Here is an 18999-nt window from a genome sequence, read left to right as displayed (position 1 = left end):
TTGTTTACATGTTGTTGTTGTTTTTCCGGTCGTCTTTAAGCGGGTGATAGATTTTCCTACACAGTGCAACAGCGCAGCGGGTTTTAATCACGAGCCCGGTCGCTAAGCGTTCAGCGCGCACACCGGAAATAGTTTTTACGTATGACGTCAGACGCGCAGACAGCGAGTTTTTTTTCTCTCTCCGGCTCTCTGGTCTTGTGTGTTGGGGGGATGGGGCCGTGTCGAGGATGAGAAAGCTCTCGTGGTGCAATTTACTACTTGACTAAGAAACTGTGTGGGTTACCGGATTTGGTAACTTTAACTTTTTTTTTTACGTTTCTATCTTTCTACCACGTATGTGTTTCGGAGACGTGGGACAGGAATAGAGTGGATCATCCATACGTCCACGCCGTGCGCTTAACTCGACAAAATGTATTCCTCTCCTGGAGGTAAGTACTGCTGCTAGCTTCGGCTAGCCAATGTGGCTGTGTGAGAAAAAAACTCTTCTGCCGACCTTCGATGTTCCCACCTGACTATCAAGTGAACCGTCGCCCACTCGGTGGGTTGTAGTTGTCAATGTGATCAGTTGTTTCTCGCCAGAACTCTGTTTTTTATGAGCACACCACACGTATAACGTAACAACTAACTAAAGTGTAGGCATTAGCATTCCCGCTTAGCTAGCATCTAAGCTAACAACAACATTATTGTACTAGTTAGCAGCGCCACATTTCCCCAAGTCGTCCTAGGTTTGGTTTTCACCTATCAGTGTTTTTTAGCATGAAGTCGAACAGCGTCATGTCGGGTTGAATTGGATATCATCCACGAGTTTAGTCGGTAAGCTTGAAACGAGAAATAGCAAACGCTAGGTTATTCATTTTAAGCTGCAGTCTGTCTGCATGCTATCGGATCACAATCCTAGCTAAATGTCGACCTGTTGGCTTACTTACAGTTCGTCTAAGTCATTGACACCTTATTGCTCGCGGTATTGAGCAAAAAAAACACATTATTGACTAATTGTAATTGATGCTCAACTTTTATACGGAGGCTACAACTCGACAGATCATTCATTGGTTTTGTTTTATGTCCGAACATTTAATTGTAATCAACCACACGTTTAGGTCTGTTTGTATCAACCATCAATTATAGCCAACGCGTACGTCATTATACGATCTGAATGATGCTGTCAAAACCTCTTGTATTTAAAATGAATTAGTCATATGCAGATGGTGTGCGCCTTGCCTCTCTCATTGATAATTATGTTATATTTTGGCATTGGTTAAAAGAGAACTCGTCGTTTATTGCTATTCTTATACCAAGAGAATGGGTGGGTCAGTAGACGTTCAACCAGGTCGCTCATCTGTTTATATGGATAAGAGGTTTGAAAGTTGCCATCGATGTCAACCGTGGCGTTTCGAGCTGATAAGGCACCCTTAGTAAATTAACGATAAAAGTACGCCTTTTACGTGTCATGCTTTTTGTCTAGATAATAGCGAGTACTTGATAACGAGTTATTATTTTGAAATGACATGTTTCAAAGAATTAAACAATTCATATCTATGTTGAATGCATGGTCATTTTTGAAGAACATTCTGTGCAGTGCAATTAATTGCTACGTTTACTTAAGCAAAATATACATACATGTACAGAAAGTTGCAGTAAAGGTCAAAATGCATGTCTAATAGTTGATATACTAATGTGTGTTTTACTGTGTTTACTCCCTATCTTCTACAACCAACTCCTGTCTTTAGGAGGGTTTTCAGACGAACATGCTTCTTCTGTTTTACCTACAGAGATGGAGGGACCCCATTCCTCTGGGTCAATTGGCTCTGGTAAGCTTTCTTCTACATTTGTGCTGTGTTGTAGAGTCTGTCTCACAATCCCTCCCAATGTCTCGTTCAAGCATCAGAGTTTAATAACTAAAAAGCCATTCATTAAGCTCTTCTTTCTTGAAGAGACTGGGTCAGTGGGTTATCCACATATGAGTTTATAAAGGCTATTGGAGAACCATACTAGTATTCAAATAGATGGTTTAGTATTTCAGAAATCTCCATTGCTGTTACTGGTCTTGGTGGGTGTTGGTCTATTTGAGTGCAAAGAGCTGCACTGCAAAGATAAGGTGCCAATGGGTGTGCGCCCAACCTGACCACATTGCAGTCCCTGCGTGACCCTTATCGGTTTAACACTGAATTGTTTGTTCAAACCGTGTGCAGTCACTAGGCTTTTCTGGCTTTTGAACGCATAACGGTTTTGGTTGATAACCATGTATTAAGATGGACGATGTGTTAACATGTGTTTTGTGTTGAGCTACTGTTAATTTTTTTAAGATGAATTGTATGGTGATTTTCATGATAAAGCTCTTTTCCTGGTCTTCTCTGATCTACCTTTTTGAAGCAATCGGATTGTACATTGTTTGTGGTATTCCTCTTGCATCTTCCATTGTTCATTGCATTATATACAGGTTAGTCACCTTATTGCTTCATTAACACGACCCTTATCCACCCCCCAGATCCCCCATCTCCCCCCATTCCAGAGTATGTATTCAAGCCCCCGTCGCGGCCAGACTTTGGTACCATGGGCAGGACAATCAAGCTCCAGGCCAACTTCTTTGAGATGGAAATCCCTAAACTGGAGGTGTACCATTACGACATTGACATCAAGCCCGAGAAGTGCCCCAGGAGGGTGAACCGGTACGCATACCTGCATATTATGACTGCCAACATGACTCTCTTGATCTAACGCTGGGTTAAAGTGAGGTCACTGCTGCTCGCTATGTAACGTAATGTAATGTAAATGTTTTTGTTTTTTCCAGTGATATTGTAGAGCACATGGTCCAGCACTTTAAAACCCAGATATTTGGGGACCGAAAGCCGGTGTACGATGGCAGAAAGAACCTCTATACCGCCATGCCCCTGCCCATCGGTAGAGAAAAAGTAAGTCCATTGGATGTCAGTCTTGATTTGTTTAAATCAGAATATCCTGGCAAAAAATCGTCCCTAAACTTTTAATATCTACCAATTGCGTTTAGATCAAGACCCCCACCGCTATCCCCTTATCCAAATCTCATCCTGTCTGTCCTGTCAGGTGGAGCTCGAGGTGACCATTCCTGGCGAGGGGAAGGACCGCAGCTTCAAAGTGGCCATCAAATGGGTCTCCATCGTGAGTCTGCAAGCTCTCCACGAGGCGCTGACAGGACGGCTGCCCAACATCCCCTTCGAGACCATCCAGGCCCTGGATGTGGTCATGAGACACCTGCCCTCCATGAGGTGAGCCCGGTCCTAGGTTTATCCTCTAAAGGTTTATTTGCTGGTGTTTCATTCACTAAGCGGTGTGAAAACAGACTGCACACCAACCCCTAACTAGTGCTGGATGTAGTCCCCCGTTGTTGCTTCCAGTCTCTTGTCAGAGATGAGGTGTCGCCTAGCCCGCCTACGCCTGTCCCTTAAAGCCTCTGACCACCCCTCACTATTAACACCTCTCCTTTAATGACTCACCAGATGTAAATTAACTTTTGTCCTCCATCCCTACCCCTTTTCGAACCCCAGGTACACTCCTGTGGGCCGCTCCTTCTTCACCCCCTCAGAAGGCTGCTCCAACCCCCTCGGTGGTGGCAGAGAGGTGTGGTTCGGCTTCCACCAGTCCGTCAGGCCGTCTCTCTGGAAGATGATGCTTAATATCGATGGTATGTTTTTGTTTTGTTAACTCCCACTGGATGTGTAGTTCCTGTCTGGGTCGCAATGTGTTTGAACTTGTGGATGCTGGCGAGAATTGGTGTTCAGCTTCTTTGCACTTGTGTGTTTTTTGCAACAGTCTCTGCCACGGCATTCTACAAAGCCCAGCCTGTAATAGAGTTCATGTGCGAAGTGTTGGACTTCAAGAGCATCGAAGAGCAACAGAAGCCACTCACAGATTCCCAGAGGGTGAAATTCACCAAGGAAATCAAAGGTAACAATAGTTTTTTTTTTCTCTTCCAATAACGCTTGTGCTCTACGCCTGGCGAGGAGCCTTGGTGGGGGGAGGCCTCTAGCTGTGTTTCTGTATGGACGGTGTAACCCCTCTTAATACCAGAGCGTTACCCTGTCCACCAGGTCTGAAGGTGGAGATCACCCACTGTGGGCAGATGAAGAGGAAGTACAGAGTGTGCAACGTGACCAGAAGACCAGCCAGCCACCAGACGTAAGCCTTTTTTACGCCTTCAATGGACTAGCCTTTGACATGAGATGTTGAGGCATGTTCCCAGACACAGAATCAGCCCTAATTTGAATCTCACCGGGTCACGTGTCGTCATCATCTCCCCGGCAGGTTCCCCCTGCAGCAGGAGAACGGCCAAACCATCGAGTGCACCGTAGCGCAGTACTTCAAAGACAAATACAAGCTCATCCTGAGGTACCCCCACCTGCCCTGCCTCCAGGTGGGACAGGAACAGAAGCACACCTACCTTCCTCTAGAGGTATGAACCCAGCGGCCTTCTCACACACTATCACACCATCACCACGGTGAAGCGGGTGGAGGCTGACGTGGCGCTGTGCTTCTTTCCAGGTGTGTAACATAGTGGCAGGGCAGCGCTGCATCAAGAAGCTGACGGACAATCAGACCTCCACTATGATCCGCGCCACCGCCCGGTCGGCGCCGGACCGGCAGGACGAGATCAGCAAGCTGGTGGGTCGACGTAGGCCGACGGGTCGTCTGTCTCAGTGTTCACAGCCGCACGGTGTTCAGAGCCGTGCGTTTTGTGTCCCCTGGTTAACGGTGACTCACCTCCCCCCCTCGGTCTCGGCCCTCCGCAGATGAGGAGTGCCAACTTCAACGCGGACCCGTACGTGCGGGAGTTCGGGGTGATGGTGAGGGACGAGATGACGGAGGTGAACGGCCGCGTCCTCCAGGCGCCCTCCATTCTGTATGGAGGCAGGGTAAGTGACTCCAAGGTGACTTTCTCTCAGTTTTCTCTAGTAGTTTCAGTTCTCGTTTGTTTGTCCTTTGTCTGGTCCACGGTGTTGAATGAGTTGAATTGCAGTATTGTTATGCTAGTCCTCCTACTTGTTTTTGGTAGTGGTGTCTTCTTAGGGATAATTCTAGAGTTCTGCTTGATCATTATATGTTTTTTTGGCTTTGAATAATGACACCACACCTTCTCAATTTAGTTTTAGTTTTTCCGGCCGATTGCAGCCCCCCGATTTGGGGAATTTTGTTTGCTGCTTTAAAGTCTACTCAAATTTTTGTTCTGTAGTTGTTTTTAAACTATACCATCAATTGATTTGTTTGATAGCATTGTGGAAACCAGCGCTGTGCATGCTTTTGAATGTCTTTTCGTGTTGTACTATTATTTGAATTGCCTACCTAATTTTCGGCTTAAGCACTTATTATCATTTGTTCATTACAAATGGATCACAGTATTGTAGTGCATATTATGATTAGAGGCTAGAGCTCAGCTAACCTAATTTTGCTCATATCTTACTACTGTCTAAATGCTATTAAATGATTGGAACTGGAAAATATAATGCCTAATATTGGTCGAAGAAGCCAATATTTCTACGGTGTTTCATCAGTAACTAAATCAGCCTGGCGCTTCTCTTTCAGAACAAAGCAATAGCGACACCAATCCAGGGAGTCTGGGACATGAGGAACAAGCAGTTCCACACAGGCATAGAGATCAAAGTGTGGGCCATCGCCTGCTTTGCCCCCCAGAGGCAGTGCACTGAACTCCTGCTGAAGTAAGTCCCCCGTAGCCACACCGTGCGCCTGTTCCCCTGCATGAGGGAATGGAGTTCCCCTCGTGTGTGTGACACATCCAAAGTACTCGTTGAAGGCTGTTCCCTGAAGGCTTGGTAGACGAGTTTTAAGTCTTGGAAGGAATTTATGTCTTTGTGCCATGTCATAAATCATTTTGTTAGAACTCAAAGACAGCTTATCTTCTACATTTAGATGCCTCGTCCTAGAGTCTAGTGTTTTTTTCTCCACGTTGAACGGAAGCTATTGAATATCTTTTGACTGTAAATGGAGTTTTGTCTGTCAGACTTCAGCCCGTGGGCGCATGTCACACAATCCCTGACGTAAGCGGTCCAAGTCTCCTGCTCAAGCCTTGCTTAGTCTGACCACCCAGACACCAGATAACTTCTGAAGTGTTTAGCACTCATTGATGAGATTTACAAAATCACACTACAATATACGACACCATATTTGGACTTGAGCACATGCCTGACCGGGGGCGATAGAAGACACTAAAGAATGTTTTGTTCAAAATGATTGGGAATTTAGGACTGTGGCAAATGCTCTAGGCCACGTGTCTTAAAGTACACTATCTGTTGTCTGAACCTTTCCACTGAAAACCAAATCACTTGAATAGTTAAATATGCCATCCTGTGACTACATCTTTGTGCCTTTCGATGCTTAAGGCCCAAGTCCTTTTAGGCCTTAACTTCCCCTCTGAAACGTTTGACCACAAAGTGAATCAGTTGGTGGGCTTCCTCTTCCTAACCACGCGTGTCTGTCCCAGAGCCTTTACCGACCAGCTGAGGAAGATCTCTCGAGACGCGGGCATGCCCATCCAGGGCCAGCCCTGCTTCTGCAAGTACGCCCAGGGAGCGGACAGCGTGGAGCCCATGTTCAAGCACCTCAAATACACCTACCAGGGCCTGCAGCTGGTGGTCGTCATCCTCCCCGGGAAGACCCCTGTTTACGGTGAGCCTCTTTTATCCTTTTTTACCTGGCTCAACGGCGCTCTCAGAAGAACATCCCCCCCCTGTGTGATGGACGTCACGATGAGTAGTGACCGCCGCTGTCCAGGACGCTCACCAACCCCCCCCCCCCCCCCCCCCCTTGTCTTTCTGTCTGAATCGCAGCCGAGGTGAAGCGCGTGGGGGACACGGTGCTGGGCATGGCCACTCAGTGTGTCCAGGTGAAGAACGTGCAGAAGACCACCCCCCAGACCCTCTCCAACCTCTGCCTGAAGATCAACGTCAAGCTGGGCGGGGTCAACAACATCCTGCTGCCCCAGGGCCGGTAAGTGGGGGCCCGTACTCTTCACAACATAACCGGAGTCTGAACGGGCTTTGTTGACCAAGCATGCTTTGGGTTTGACAGCCACCAATGTTAGACATTGGTATCAAAAAACAAGAAGACCTGAATGTTCAAATGCATGAGTAGCACGGATGTTTGTTCCCTTCCATGTTGTGTGTGTGGGCACATAGCAGGCTCTAATGCCCCTGTGTTTGCCCCTCTGTGTCCCCCTCTCTGAAGGCCTCTGGTGTTCCAGCAGCCAGTCATCTTCCTCGGCGCTGACGTCACCCACCCCCCCGCTGGGGACGGGAAGAAGCCCTCCATCGCTGCAGTACGTACCACCTCCAGTTGAAATAAAAACGTATCGTCTAGATCTGAAATCACTCTTCATACTGAGCCCATATCACAGACTAGGGATGTTGGAAACAGTATAGCTTGGAGTTCAGGTCACAAACTGCTTTTGGTATGTCTGAACCACTGACATTACCAAGTCAGGTAGCGAGTTACCACAATTTAGCAAAAAAGGGCCATGATAACTTTACTAGTCATCTCTACTCTGATCTTTAAGAACACACAGCTAGTCTCATCTACACACTGATATGCTAAAAGCGATGCACCAGTGGGTAGACCAGTACAGGGCTCATCTCTCTCTCTCTCTCTCTCTCTCTCTCTCTCTCTCTCTCTCTCTCTCTCTCTCTCTCTCTCTCTCTCTCTCTCTCTCTCTCTCTCTCTCTCTCTCTCTCTCTCTCTCTCTCTCTCTCTCTCTCTCTCTCTCTCTCTCTCTCTCTCTCTCTCTCTCTCTCTCTCTCTCTCTCTCTCTCTCTCTCTCTCTCTCTCTCTCTCTCTCTCTCTCTCTCTCTCTCTCTCTCTCTCTCTGTGGTGGCAGGTGGTGGGCAGCATGGACGCCCACCCGAGCCGCTACTGCGCCACGGTGCGCGTCCAGCAGCACCGGCAGGACATCATCCAGGACCTGGCCACCATGGTGCGCGAGCTGCTCATCCAGTTCTACAAGTCCACGCGCTTCAAGCCCACGCGCATCATCTACTACCGCGACGGCATCTCCGAGGGCCAGTTCAACCAGGTGGCTGTCAGTCACGTTTCTATGGCAACCGCATCCCCTTCTCCCGTCAGACAAACCCCTCACATACATTTGATAGTTTTACCGCAACACATATTTTGTTATTTTGCTACTACTAGTGTACTGATCCATAATACGCTTTCAAAATACGCACCGATCTCGGCGTGTGTCCTGACCTGACCGCACGTCTCTCACCGCTGCTCACAGGTCCTGCAGCACGAGCTGCTGGCCATCCGCGAGGCCTGCATCAAGCTGGAGAAGGACTACCAGCCCGGCATCACCTTCGTGGTGGTCCAGAAGAGGCACCACACCAGGCTCTTCTGCACAGACCGGAACGAGCGGGTCAGTTGTGGGCTTACCCCCCCCCCCCCACCCTCCATCAAAAGTGAAATGACCTGATATGCAGTCTTAAAGAACACCTTTGTTCATGTGTATTTGATTTCTGTTGTCTTTTCTCGTTCCCCATCAGGTCGGAAAGAGCGGCAACATCCCTGCGGGCACCACAGTGGACACCAAAATCACCCACCCCTCAGAGTTTGACTTCTACCTGTGCAGTCACGCCGGCATACAGGTAGGACATGCGAGCAGCCGGTTATGACTGACTAGTACGCAGGTGGGGCGCCCACTCACAATCGCAGAGTGCTTGGCTTTAAGAGGGTGCAACTAAAGAAGCTACAGTGCCATCGAGGCATGTCACGGAGAGGGGGTCGTCTGTTTTAAAACCCTGCTGCTACTCCTTCCTCCGGGAAAACTAAAGTTGAACGGTTCTCCGTATTCCGTCTCTGCAGGGCACCAGCAGGCCCTCCCACTACCACGTGCTGTGGGACGACAACCATTTCACCTCGGACGAGCTACAAGTGCTCACCTACCAGCTGTGCCACACCTACGTGCGCTGCACCCGCTCGGTCTCCATCCCGGCACCGGCCTACTACGCCCACCTGGTGGCCTTCCGTGCACGCTACCACCTGGTGGACAAGGAGCACGACAGGTAGGGACGAACACTGTTGCACACGTCGCCTGGAGCGCCGTGCGTTTAGATTGTCCATTAGAAGATGACGCTTTTTCTCAGTAAAAGGATAGGCTGCTATGATCCCAGATGAAAAGTTCTGGGTTTGAATCATAATATCTCTCGCCTACCTATAGACCTCTTTTCAACATTTGAGCTTTACTGTTGGCTGCTTCTTAAGGATTACAGTGCAAGTTGCTTTAATCTCAAAGCCTGTGCTAAATGACAGTTTAAACAAAAGGACTGCGCTGGTATGTCCTCACGGTGCCGTCTCCTGATCTGAATTCAGTGAAGTCTTTTGTTTAGACGACTGCATTGTTGTAATGGCTCCATGGTTACGTCCCCCCCCCCCCCCCCCCCCCCCCCCCCTGCAGTGCTGAGGGCAGCCACACGTCGGGCCAGAGCAACGGCCGGGACCAGCAGGCCCTGGCCAAGGCGGTGCAGATCCACCAGGACACCCTGCGCACCATGTACTTTGCCTGAAGGCCCGTCCGGCGCTGCACATGGGTGAGGTCATCGCTTCCGGTCCCGCCGTCGGCGGGGGGGGGCGTCCGCACAGGGGAGCTCCGCGGTAGCCCTCCGATCCTTGAGGGATGTCGCTTGTCTCCAACATTACTTTTTATTTTTTATTTATGCTTCACGTACGCGACCTCCTCCTTCCTTCTTTCTCTTCCTCGTGCTCTCTCTCTCTCCATCTTTTAAACACAAACAACAAAAGTCGCCACTATGAGACTGGGCTAATGAGGTCTTCTGCATTACCAATGTGGAGGTCGCCCCTGTTTACTAACCAGGCAAGCGTTCAGTGTGTATTTGTACATTTTTGGCGGCGTGAGTTGACCCCGTCTAACGCAAAAGGCATATATAGTTCTACACCGTTAGAAGAAGAAACTACAGACGACTCGTCGTCCCTTCGAGTGGTCCGAAGACCAACGCCACGCCTTTTTATTCCTTTTTTCTCTCTCCTTTGTTTGGTTTTCCACCCACTTTTCCATACTTTATTCTAATCAATGTGGGACTTGGTGTCTCAAAAGATGGATCAATCCTAAACATTCTCTGTTATATATTATTATTATTATTTATCAATCAATCAAAGCATCATGCACTGACCAAAACGGAGACTTAAATCGGGACAGAAGCTCTTAACACATTGTGACTTGCATTGCATCTTTTAAATCTTATTTTCTTCTCCACACGGGGGGACGGTGTATAGAGAAGTGTCCTTTCTTAGACTGCCATATTTAATACCGTTATGAGTTACATTCACAATCATCGGGGGAACGTCACCGTCTTCAACACTGGCGAACTAAACGCATCTTTGAAAATCCTAATCTGATGCAAACCTAAAGAATTGTATAAAGCCCCATTACACTAACCTGCTTTATCTCCAAAGAGGGCTTTAAATATCGCCACAAGGAAAGCGAATGGATTATTTTCCCATCATCCTGTTTTTTCTGTTTTTTTAACGGGAATACGTCGGAGTCCATGATATTAATCTGATTCACAAATGCTGCCAAGTATATCGACATTTGGGACTGGCTCCCAGCATGGACTCTTGACTTTTTAATGGGTTCTGAGCCCGGATGATGTGAGATGACACGATGAAGACATCAATGTTGAGGTGGGGAGTAAAAAAATAATAAATATGAAATCTTGAGTGAACAACCCCCCCTCTACCCAACCACCCCATCCTCTGTTCAGAACTCTGTGTTTTTTCGTTTTAATATTTACGTGCGTGTAGATAACTCACATTTTGTAGCTGTTTTTTGTTTTGTTATTTAGTTGTCGTCGTATACTTTTTGTTTCTTTGTTTCCCCTGTCATGACGTTTGAAGCACAGGGTCGATATTTTTGTCATGTAGGGGGGAATACGCAACAAGACCTGCAGGATTTGTTTTAATGCTGGGTCTTTAAGAGAAAGGGATGGGTATGTGTTCGGGGCAAAGATTTGTTTGGCTTATTAAGGTCCACGTTTTTCACCGAGCATAGAGGATGTGTGATTTAAGCTTTTCAACGCAACAACCGCTATGCTTGTACAGTCTATTTTGGATAAGCTTAGGAGGGGAGGGAGAAATTATTCATTTCTTGTTTTTTTTTTGTTTTTGTTTTTTTAAATGGCTGTCTTGTATTTGGTCTGAATCCACATTGTATATTTCTATTCAAATACCCTACATTTAAATAATCTATTGCCTTTCTGAAATTGTTCAAGTGAACTCCCCTGGGTTACGGATTACCCTATTTTGATTTGATGTTTTTATCCTCCCTGCCATGTTCTTGCCCGAAAGTTACACTGACAAATGTTAATTTAGTCTTTTATCGGATGGGGAATAATCTATATTGTCTTACTATGCATCTTTTTAACGAAGCGATTTAGATGGGGTGGGGGGGTATTTTTCAGCATTTTAGGTCATTTAAAGAGGTAGCTAATGGAGCCTTTTATTTCAGTTTGTTTTTAGCCAGTCTAATTCCGTAGCGTTTCTCAGTGCTTACCAGTATCGTCATGCCGTTGTCATGGTGTGACACGTTTTTTTTGTCTGTGTTGGTATCGTTGTCGATTTTTTATAGCACGGAAATTGGGTATATCTTTTTTTTTTTTTATATCATACAATCTTTCTTAGCCAAATAAGATTAACTTGTATATGGTAAATACTCGAAAGAAAAAAATAATGGAAGCACAAAAGAACATATTGTTTCTGGGTGCTAGTTGCTTTCACTGTAAAAGCCACCTTATATAATATATCCTCAGTGGACCTATCCAGGAGGCTTTTAATAGGCCAGATTGATGGTTTAAAGAATGCATCTTCATGAACTTCTCCCCCTGCCCCCTCTAAAGACCCCCACCTCTTGGCCGGGGGGGGGTGGGGGTGGCGGGTCAACCTATTCTCTGTACTATACCTAGAAATCCGACTGACTGTGTTTGTGGGGCATTCTGAAAAGAAAAAAAAATCATGTACTTGATATTTACTGTTATGATGTCAATATTGTTCTTCGGTGCTGGTCTCACGACGTGTACAAAATAATTTGGATGCACTTTTGGCTAGCAGAACGCTGGTATGGTATTGAGCGCTTGACAAATGTGCGTCTGCTGTGCTGGGTGGCAGTGGGCGAGAGCCGCCGTACCGTGTTGACACTGGTGTAATTGTGTGAAAATGGCCGTGTGTCCTACCTCTTGTTACCTGTTTAATGCTAATGGTAACATCACACCACTGGCCATTTCCTCACAATTACCCCCCTGCTATCTACCAAATTGGCTTCTTTTTTTTTTCGCGTCTCGCATCGATTCTCAAGGTTCAAGTTCGTTGCTCGCATGATCGCAAGGAAGTGCTATTTTGTGGAGACGGAATGGTCAAGAAAAAAAAGAAAAGGATACTGAGCATTGCTGTATGACCAAATGATCTAGACTTTTGTTTATATATTTGTAGCGTTTTCCATATTTTTGTTTTGTTTCAAAACCTTTTTGATATTCTCCAGTGGTCAACACAGTAACATTTTGAATCGTATTCGTTGATCAAAGGCCAAGCTCAGTGCCGCAAAATCACAATATCACTGCATGAACTATTTAGAGAAGTTGGTGATTCCGTCGTGTTGCCTAGGGAACTGTTCTTTTGGCAGTTGCCCTGTGTCGTCACCACTAGTAAATTATAGGGCAGGACTTGGAGAAAGTAGCACAATGAGAGTGGCAAAATAAATGCAGGACACCTAAGAATGCCATAATGGCCTCGTACAGATGCATTTTGCTGCAGAGCATTTTAATCTCCTACATTTGTATGAATGTGATTTGCATTTTCTTTTGCCCCCCAAACTCATTAGTGGGATTTAGCCGGACAGCTTTCTTAAATTGTGCAGATTGTATTTTTGTCATGGCGATTGCAAAGTCTGCCAATGGTTCTGCTCATCGAAGCCTGAATGGTTGTTCTTCTGAATGCTGGTCTTTGGCCACAAGGCTCGATATTTGATTTAGCAAATGTTTATTATTTTCGTCATGCTCCTCAAAGAGGACACCCTGACATTCTCAATCTTGGTATGCACTTCTTTTGTATTGCCGAAAAACACGTTCCTTATTCGTCTCCCGAAAGGTGTCCATTGGTAACAATGGTAACTAAAAGCATTTCATCCAGAAGTGACCCCAAACAGCCATCTTCAGCATCCCCACTGTGGGAGTACCAGCGTTCATCAGAAGTCTTACTAAAATTCTAGATATCAGAGTATCGCTCTAATGAGATTGGGTTGGTACATATTACAACTTCCATGTTTTACATTTAACAGCACCTTAGAATAACAGAACTGAAAAAAATAGAAAATAAAAACGTTGACATTTTTGCACTAAACCGAGAAATGACATTTTTTACGGTGTGGCATAGTAAGAGCTCAGAGTTGAATCCGATTGCAGTCTAGCAGCACCTCTTTAATTGGTTAAAAGCCCACGGTTGGTTGTACATGGAAAAATAAGTTGGTTGTCCTTCACAGAAGTGAAAAGGTGTGTCTTGTTCTGTTGGACTTATTCTCACAAGGCAGTTCAGGTTAAATCTGGCTTAATTTGTGCTCCGACGGGCAAGTGAGAGAAGAGCATTTACAGAGAGGAGTTTAGATGGTACATGGTGTAAAAGATGGTATACAAGACAAGCAGCCACTTGTAACCAGAGTGTAACAAGTTGCTATAGAGTTGGGGACCTACTTACAGGGGGTTATGGTTTGTAGGGTGGCTGATTCTAACATCCATTGGCCCCAACATCAGCCTCTGCTGTACTACAGTCTATCTAGCCAGGCAGCCTTGGTGGCCCAGTACCTAGCCCACTTCTTTGAACATGTCTGAATGCCTTGAATGCTCCGACGCTGTCTTTTGTTAATTGTGTATATCCATGTTGAGTGGAAGAAAGCTCTTTATGCAAAACATGGCCTCTATATAAACGGAAATAAACTGACGGGTATTGGAAGGTGGTTCCTCTGACTTTCACATTTGTTGCCACACTGCTTGTTTTTAAGTTGCAATGCCAAAGCAAGTTTGTCGAAAAGTGATGTGGATGAAATGGTGTTGCAAAAGAAAACGAAAGACTGCAAGGTGCATGAAAAAAAAGACTTGTGCTTTCATTAAACAGCATTATGTCAGGTAGGGGTGGTTGTATATCAATAATTTTGTGAAACCATATTTTTATATCTTCAATGTTTCAATATATTCAGTCATTGTGAGCCAAATTTGTAATGTTTTATTCAACAAAGGAACAGCAGCCATATGGAGCTCTTCTGGTTAAAAAAGCACACTGGCTCGGCCAACTATGTAATTGTAAAAGAGTGGTGTGTTTTTTTTAGGCATAACAAGCTTTTGAATCTTGGCAACATCTGAAATTAGTATCTTAACGAAATCATGTCATACTTTATTTATTTTTGTTCACCATCACCAACTCGAGACAAGCTCTCATTCTGCAGACTCGCGCGGTCCACTCGTATCATTGGCTGGAGGACAAAAGGACCAGGGTTCAGACGTGGTGCGCTCCAGCCCCACGTGTGCCCGGGGCATAATGTAGTCCCACCTGACAGGTGCCTCATTCTGGGGCTCATTCGGCCCCCCTGATTTGAATGGCTCTTCACTCGATGCAAATATGACATGCATATGCGGCGTGCTTGTTTATCTTGGTGCCTGGAAACAAATGGGAACACTAGGAAAGGCATTCATTTCACACTCGACAGGCAAGCAGGAGGGTCTCTTTGACGTGGATCAGAAATTCAATGTATTCACCTTTCAATGTGTGATGGACCCAGATGTGTCGCCCTGTGTTAACAATGAGGGCCGTATTCTCAGTTCGGTTTGGGTGATGTGTTTCATAGATGCGTCGTTTTTTTTATAGCTGTACAAATGTATTGAGTTGTTTGGGTGGTGTTGTATATTTGGCCAGGTCTGAACTGGCATTTAGTGTTTCTATGCTCCAACCATGCTTTTTAATCCACTGGCATTCGAAGCTAACTCATGGATCCACCATTATCAGTAAAAGCCTCAACGTTACTTGATGAAAGTCGTCATTATCCAAAGCCTGGCTCTAAGCACTGTAGCTTTATATTATGCCTGGAATCTCCGCTCCGGAATTATACATCTCATCCATCGGTTTTCCCATCTCTAAAATATCTTAAATATAAACCAAGAGAAATCCTTTTGTGAAATTCAAGTTTATTTTCGTAGCGAAACATGAATGTAATTGGAAGCCTGTGCGTGTAAAATGGTGCAGAGTGTCCAATTAGGACATTTGCTACCTGTATTTAAATGTTATGCACATCCTTTTCCTTAGCAACCAAACCATTTTCTATTGATAACTGTCAAGTTATTAAGCTAGAGTTTCACTTTTTAGCATTGGCAATGTTATAGATTTCAATATGGATCTCGTGGAATCGTATGACGCGCATTCGTTTTAGTACAATTTCTGTCGGATGTAAAGGTGGCTTAAAGCTTTTAATTTGTAGTTCTTCAGTACTAGTCAGAGCGTCACAGGGTGATCTTGTTTTCTTATACTCATGCTTGCGTGTGGTGCTATAACGTGTGTGTGTGTGTTATATAATTGTTGGCACTATAGTGCAATATTTTCTATGCCTTTCCATGTAGTCTTTGATCTGATTTTCTCAAACGTTTATATTTTTTGCTAGTTTGTCTCTTTATTAATGTCATCAAAGTCCTTTTTCCAGATGATGCTCACTGGAGCATTCATTCGTTTGCAAATGCTTGGAGTAGCCAGCAGCAGTCAGTCCCCTAGCTGTTCCTTCTTGTACCAAGTTCTCTCCTGGGTTGACTAGGCCCTCTGTTTCACCTGACCTGGAGGCCAAAACCATGTTGCTACCCTTAGTCCAGCCTCAGCTTCACAGCCGTAATGTCGTCTTTTTTCTTAATATATATTATCAAACAAACTTTTCTTTGTATGAAACAAACCACAAGTGATTCTGCCGGGTAATCCCCCAAAGTTGTTAATTTTATGTTGAAAGTGTCTGCTAGCTCCAATACTAAAAAGGCTGCGATGGTGCTCTGCCTTCCTGCTGACATGGAGGTTGATAGGATTCTGATTCATAACGACCGGGCTCTTAACCAATCCCCCACGTGTACACGACTACCTCAGCACTGTGTCCGGTGCGAGCCGCGCTACAGCTCCCTGGTTCATGTCCCCTTTTGGTTTTTAACCCAACGCTAGGGACCAAAATCCCGAGACGCTGATATCATACACATTTCTTGCCCTGTTTTCCCCCTACTTTGGCGTTTCGACCCGAGAATCCAGCAACGTCCCTCGACCGCCCGGCTGTCTCCAATGAGCTGCTCACAGGGGTAGCTTGGAGGAGCAAAGGATCCGCTCTGAACTTGGCCCTCCTATTTCTTTCATAAACACTAGTCAAAAGAGCACACTATTGCTAGCTTTGGCTCGCAATGAGCCAGTGGGCTGCAGTCTCCACGCTGATCCAATGTTAAATGTGCCACTTGGGGATTTGATTGGTGCTGCAACAGAGAGCGCATGGTGGTCAATGTTCACTCTACGGCTGTTGGCGTTTTGGAACTTGTTAATGTTATGACACGACAAGCTAGTGGATTATCATGGGCAAGACATTTACATTTTGAGATGCAGGATTATTGAGGGTGATATTCTACTTTGATGAATTATCGGAGCAGCCCAACTTGAGTTGCTGTTGAGCACCCGTCTAAAACACCCGTCTAAAACACTTGTCTAAGCCGGTTCACCAGGCAGTCTTTCCGGACCATGGCTGGTCTCCAGGTCGTCTATGACGCTGGCTGTCTCTGGAGGACAGGTTAGATCTTTATGTCTGTTTGTCACCACTTTGTGGTCCGTAGTTGTGCTCGTTTCATTGGATAGAGCCACTCCAGATGTAGTTTAAACAAGTTACCAAGTGCTGCAATAACGAACAACTGTCCCTCGTATTTAGTAAATCTTTCACCCAAGTAATTGAACTATAACACAAAATGGCCAAATGTTACACCGTTTTGATAGGGTTATCAGATGTATTTTTGCATGTGACAATGTAACAAAGGGAATATATGAATTTATATATACACAAATGAACTTGCTTTGCATTGTAGTGACATTGTGACTTCAAAGGAAAATGTACACAGACAAGACTTTGTGGCAAATTATGTTATCAGTTTTGTGTGTTTTGAGCCAGAATATCCAGTAACTTGGGGTGTGTGGGTGTGTGTGTGTGTGTGTGTGTGTGTGTGTGTGTGTGTGTGTGTGTGTGTGTGTGTGTGTGTGTGTGTGTGTGTGTGTGTGTGTGTGTGTGTGTGTGTGTGTGTGTGTGTGTGTGTGTGTGTGTGTGTGTGTTTTTTTTGTTACCGGCTCCCTTGAGTTTCAGTTAGGGGTCGCCCCCGCGTCAGACTGACTGAACCCAGCTGCAAGGCTTGCCTACATGAGTTCACATCCTTACCCATCATTGCGCCACCTTGAGTGTAGATGCTGCAGAGAATGATCAGTATTCACGTTTTGCACTTTCAAAGCGATCTCAAAAGGAAAAAATACAAAACACAAAAAAAATGCAGAGAGTAACAGAACTGACGAGGTATTTTATTCCTTCAGTAGGAATAATGAGGAATAACGACTTCGAAGAGCTTTTCCAAAAAACACAAGGTAAAGATGTATATCTATCTATATATTGATGAAGTACCTCATATGCCTGATATATGCTGCGTTGACTTTTTTTTCTTTATCATACTTAATATTGTTCAGTACGAATATTATACTTTTTGCTGGGGAGGTTTGAAGGTCACATGGCACTGTGCATGTTTTTAACTATTCAAAAGGGAGCTCTGGCACGTTCTCCGGACAAAAATGTCCACCCATCATTTTCCTCATCAAGACACGCGCATGATCTTCATGTTCCTCGGTCGTGGTTCTACTACCCCCCCACCGTCATTTTTATGTTGGGTTTCTCATCTGCATGAGTTCAGCATATGCTGATCCCAAGTCCAGGCTCTACCTTAAGGCTTTCTGTGGCCAGGCAGGGGTTAGACTGGACTGTTATCTTGGGTATTGGCGCAGAAAAGGCTTTATCTGCTCTTCCTATCCCCCTGCTCGGGTGGTCTTAAAACGGCCGCTGCTACCCACCTGAGACACTTGTGTTGTCCTGTTATCGTCAAGGGCATTTGGCCTTAGGGACACAAAGTATGTATTTCAGTTACACCTCCGTACTGTAGTACTTGGTTTTCTTTTAATTATGTCTAAAGAATAATTGCCCAGGGTTCAACGTTGCATCTTGGGATGAGATCCTTCCTCTTTTATTCAGCCTCATTTTATTTTCTCAAATCTTTTAATCGATCATCCCAAAAACTGACAATCATCAGCAATTTTCTCTCATTTTCTTGTCAATCATAGTGATCCCCTCTCAGTTACACATCCCAGACTCCAGGACACTCCGGCCCCTCCCTTCATGTCAAATTGTTCCTCTAAATACTGCCATTGTAAGAAATGATAAGCAATGTGACCAAAGTCTTGGCACAAAACAAAAGCAACACACAAGTCTCCTGCTCAGTGGTTGTGTGAACTCAAACCTCCCGCCATTCATGTCATTGAGCCTCCTCCTTATTTAACCACAACATGCCAAAACATGCAGTCATTCCTGCTCACGGTGAGGGTCCTTCAGTCTGTTCTGACCCACGGCTTTGCTTCTTCTTCTTGTTCCCGTCATAGCACACATGTAAGCTTTGATTTCTATATTGCATTTCCTTTTTTATTGTTTGGTTTGTTAACACCTATGACTACAAACGCAATCTATGCTCTAAACCCTGTTAGGACATAATGTGAATACTTATCACTAAATATACTTAGTTTTGGCTTGACTGTAAGTTGCGTTAATAAAAATGTTTTAAAGTTTCTCCATTGGTCCACTGTGTCCTGCTTTATTTCCCCTCCAGGTAAGAGGAATGGAATATATTCACCAGTATTATCAAGGTGTGTGGTGCGTCTAGGTAC

The 18999-nt window shown here is 45.3% G+C and overlaps 1 protein-coding gene across 4 annotated transcripts; it reads left to right on the top strand.

Moving 5' to 3' along the window:
* The first annotated feature begins 168 nt into the window (after positions 1–168).
* Positions 169–18902, top strand: ago2 (argonaute RISC catalytic component 2). Of its 4 annotated transcripts, none has more exons than XM_030347518.1 (20): positions 169–428; positions 1728–1808; positions 2486–2666; positions 2789–2909; positions 3061–3242; positions 3522–3658; positions 3787–3921; positions 4065–4152; positions 4279–4426; positions 4516–4635; positions 4764–4886; positions 5554–5687; positions 6470–6654; positions 6816–6975; positions 7213–7303; positions 7859–8053; positions 8258–8392; positions 8520–8621; positions 8839–9038; positions 9431–18902. In XM_030347518.1, exons 1-20 carry the CDS (start codon positions 410–412, stop codon positions 9537–9539), a joined length of 2646 nt encoding a protein of 881 aa, XP_030203378.1. In that variant the 5' UTR covers positions 169–409; the 3' UTR covers positions 9540–18902. The 4 variants fall into 4 exon arrangements, with proteins under 4 accessions (XP_030203378.1, XP_030203377.1, XP_030203376.1 ...); XM_030347517.1 differs by having other exon boundaries at positions 7859–8059; XM_030347516.1 differs by having other exon boundaries at positions 4764–4901.
* Positions 18903–18999: the final 97 nt, after the last annotated feature.

Source organism: Gadus morhua, chromosome 22, assembly GCF_902167405.1.
Source record: "Gadus morhua chromosome 22, gadMor3.0, whole genome shotgun sequence".
Lineage (NCBI taxonomy): Eukaryota > Metazoa > Chordata > Actinopteri > Gadiformes > Gadidae > Gadus > Gadus morhua.
Note: the sequence above shows the minus strand (reverse complement) of the source record. Positions and strands in the feature narration are given on the sequence as shown.

What these genes read in the sequence shown, in the direction of transcription:
- ago2 (XM_030347515.1), top strand. An exon ending in GCAGGGTAAGTGACTCCAAG is followed by an intron (nt 4,902 to 5,553) that starts GTGACTTTCTCT and finishes CTTCTCTTTCAG; the next exon opens with AACAAAGCAATAGCGACACC. An exon ending in GTGGACAAGGAGCACGACAG is followed by an intron (nt 9,039 to 9,430) that starts GTAGGGACGAAC and finishes CCCCCCCTGCAG; the next exon opens with TGCTGAGGGCAGCCACACGT.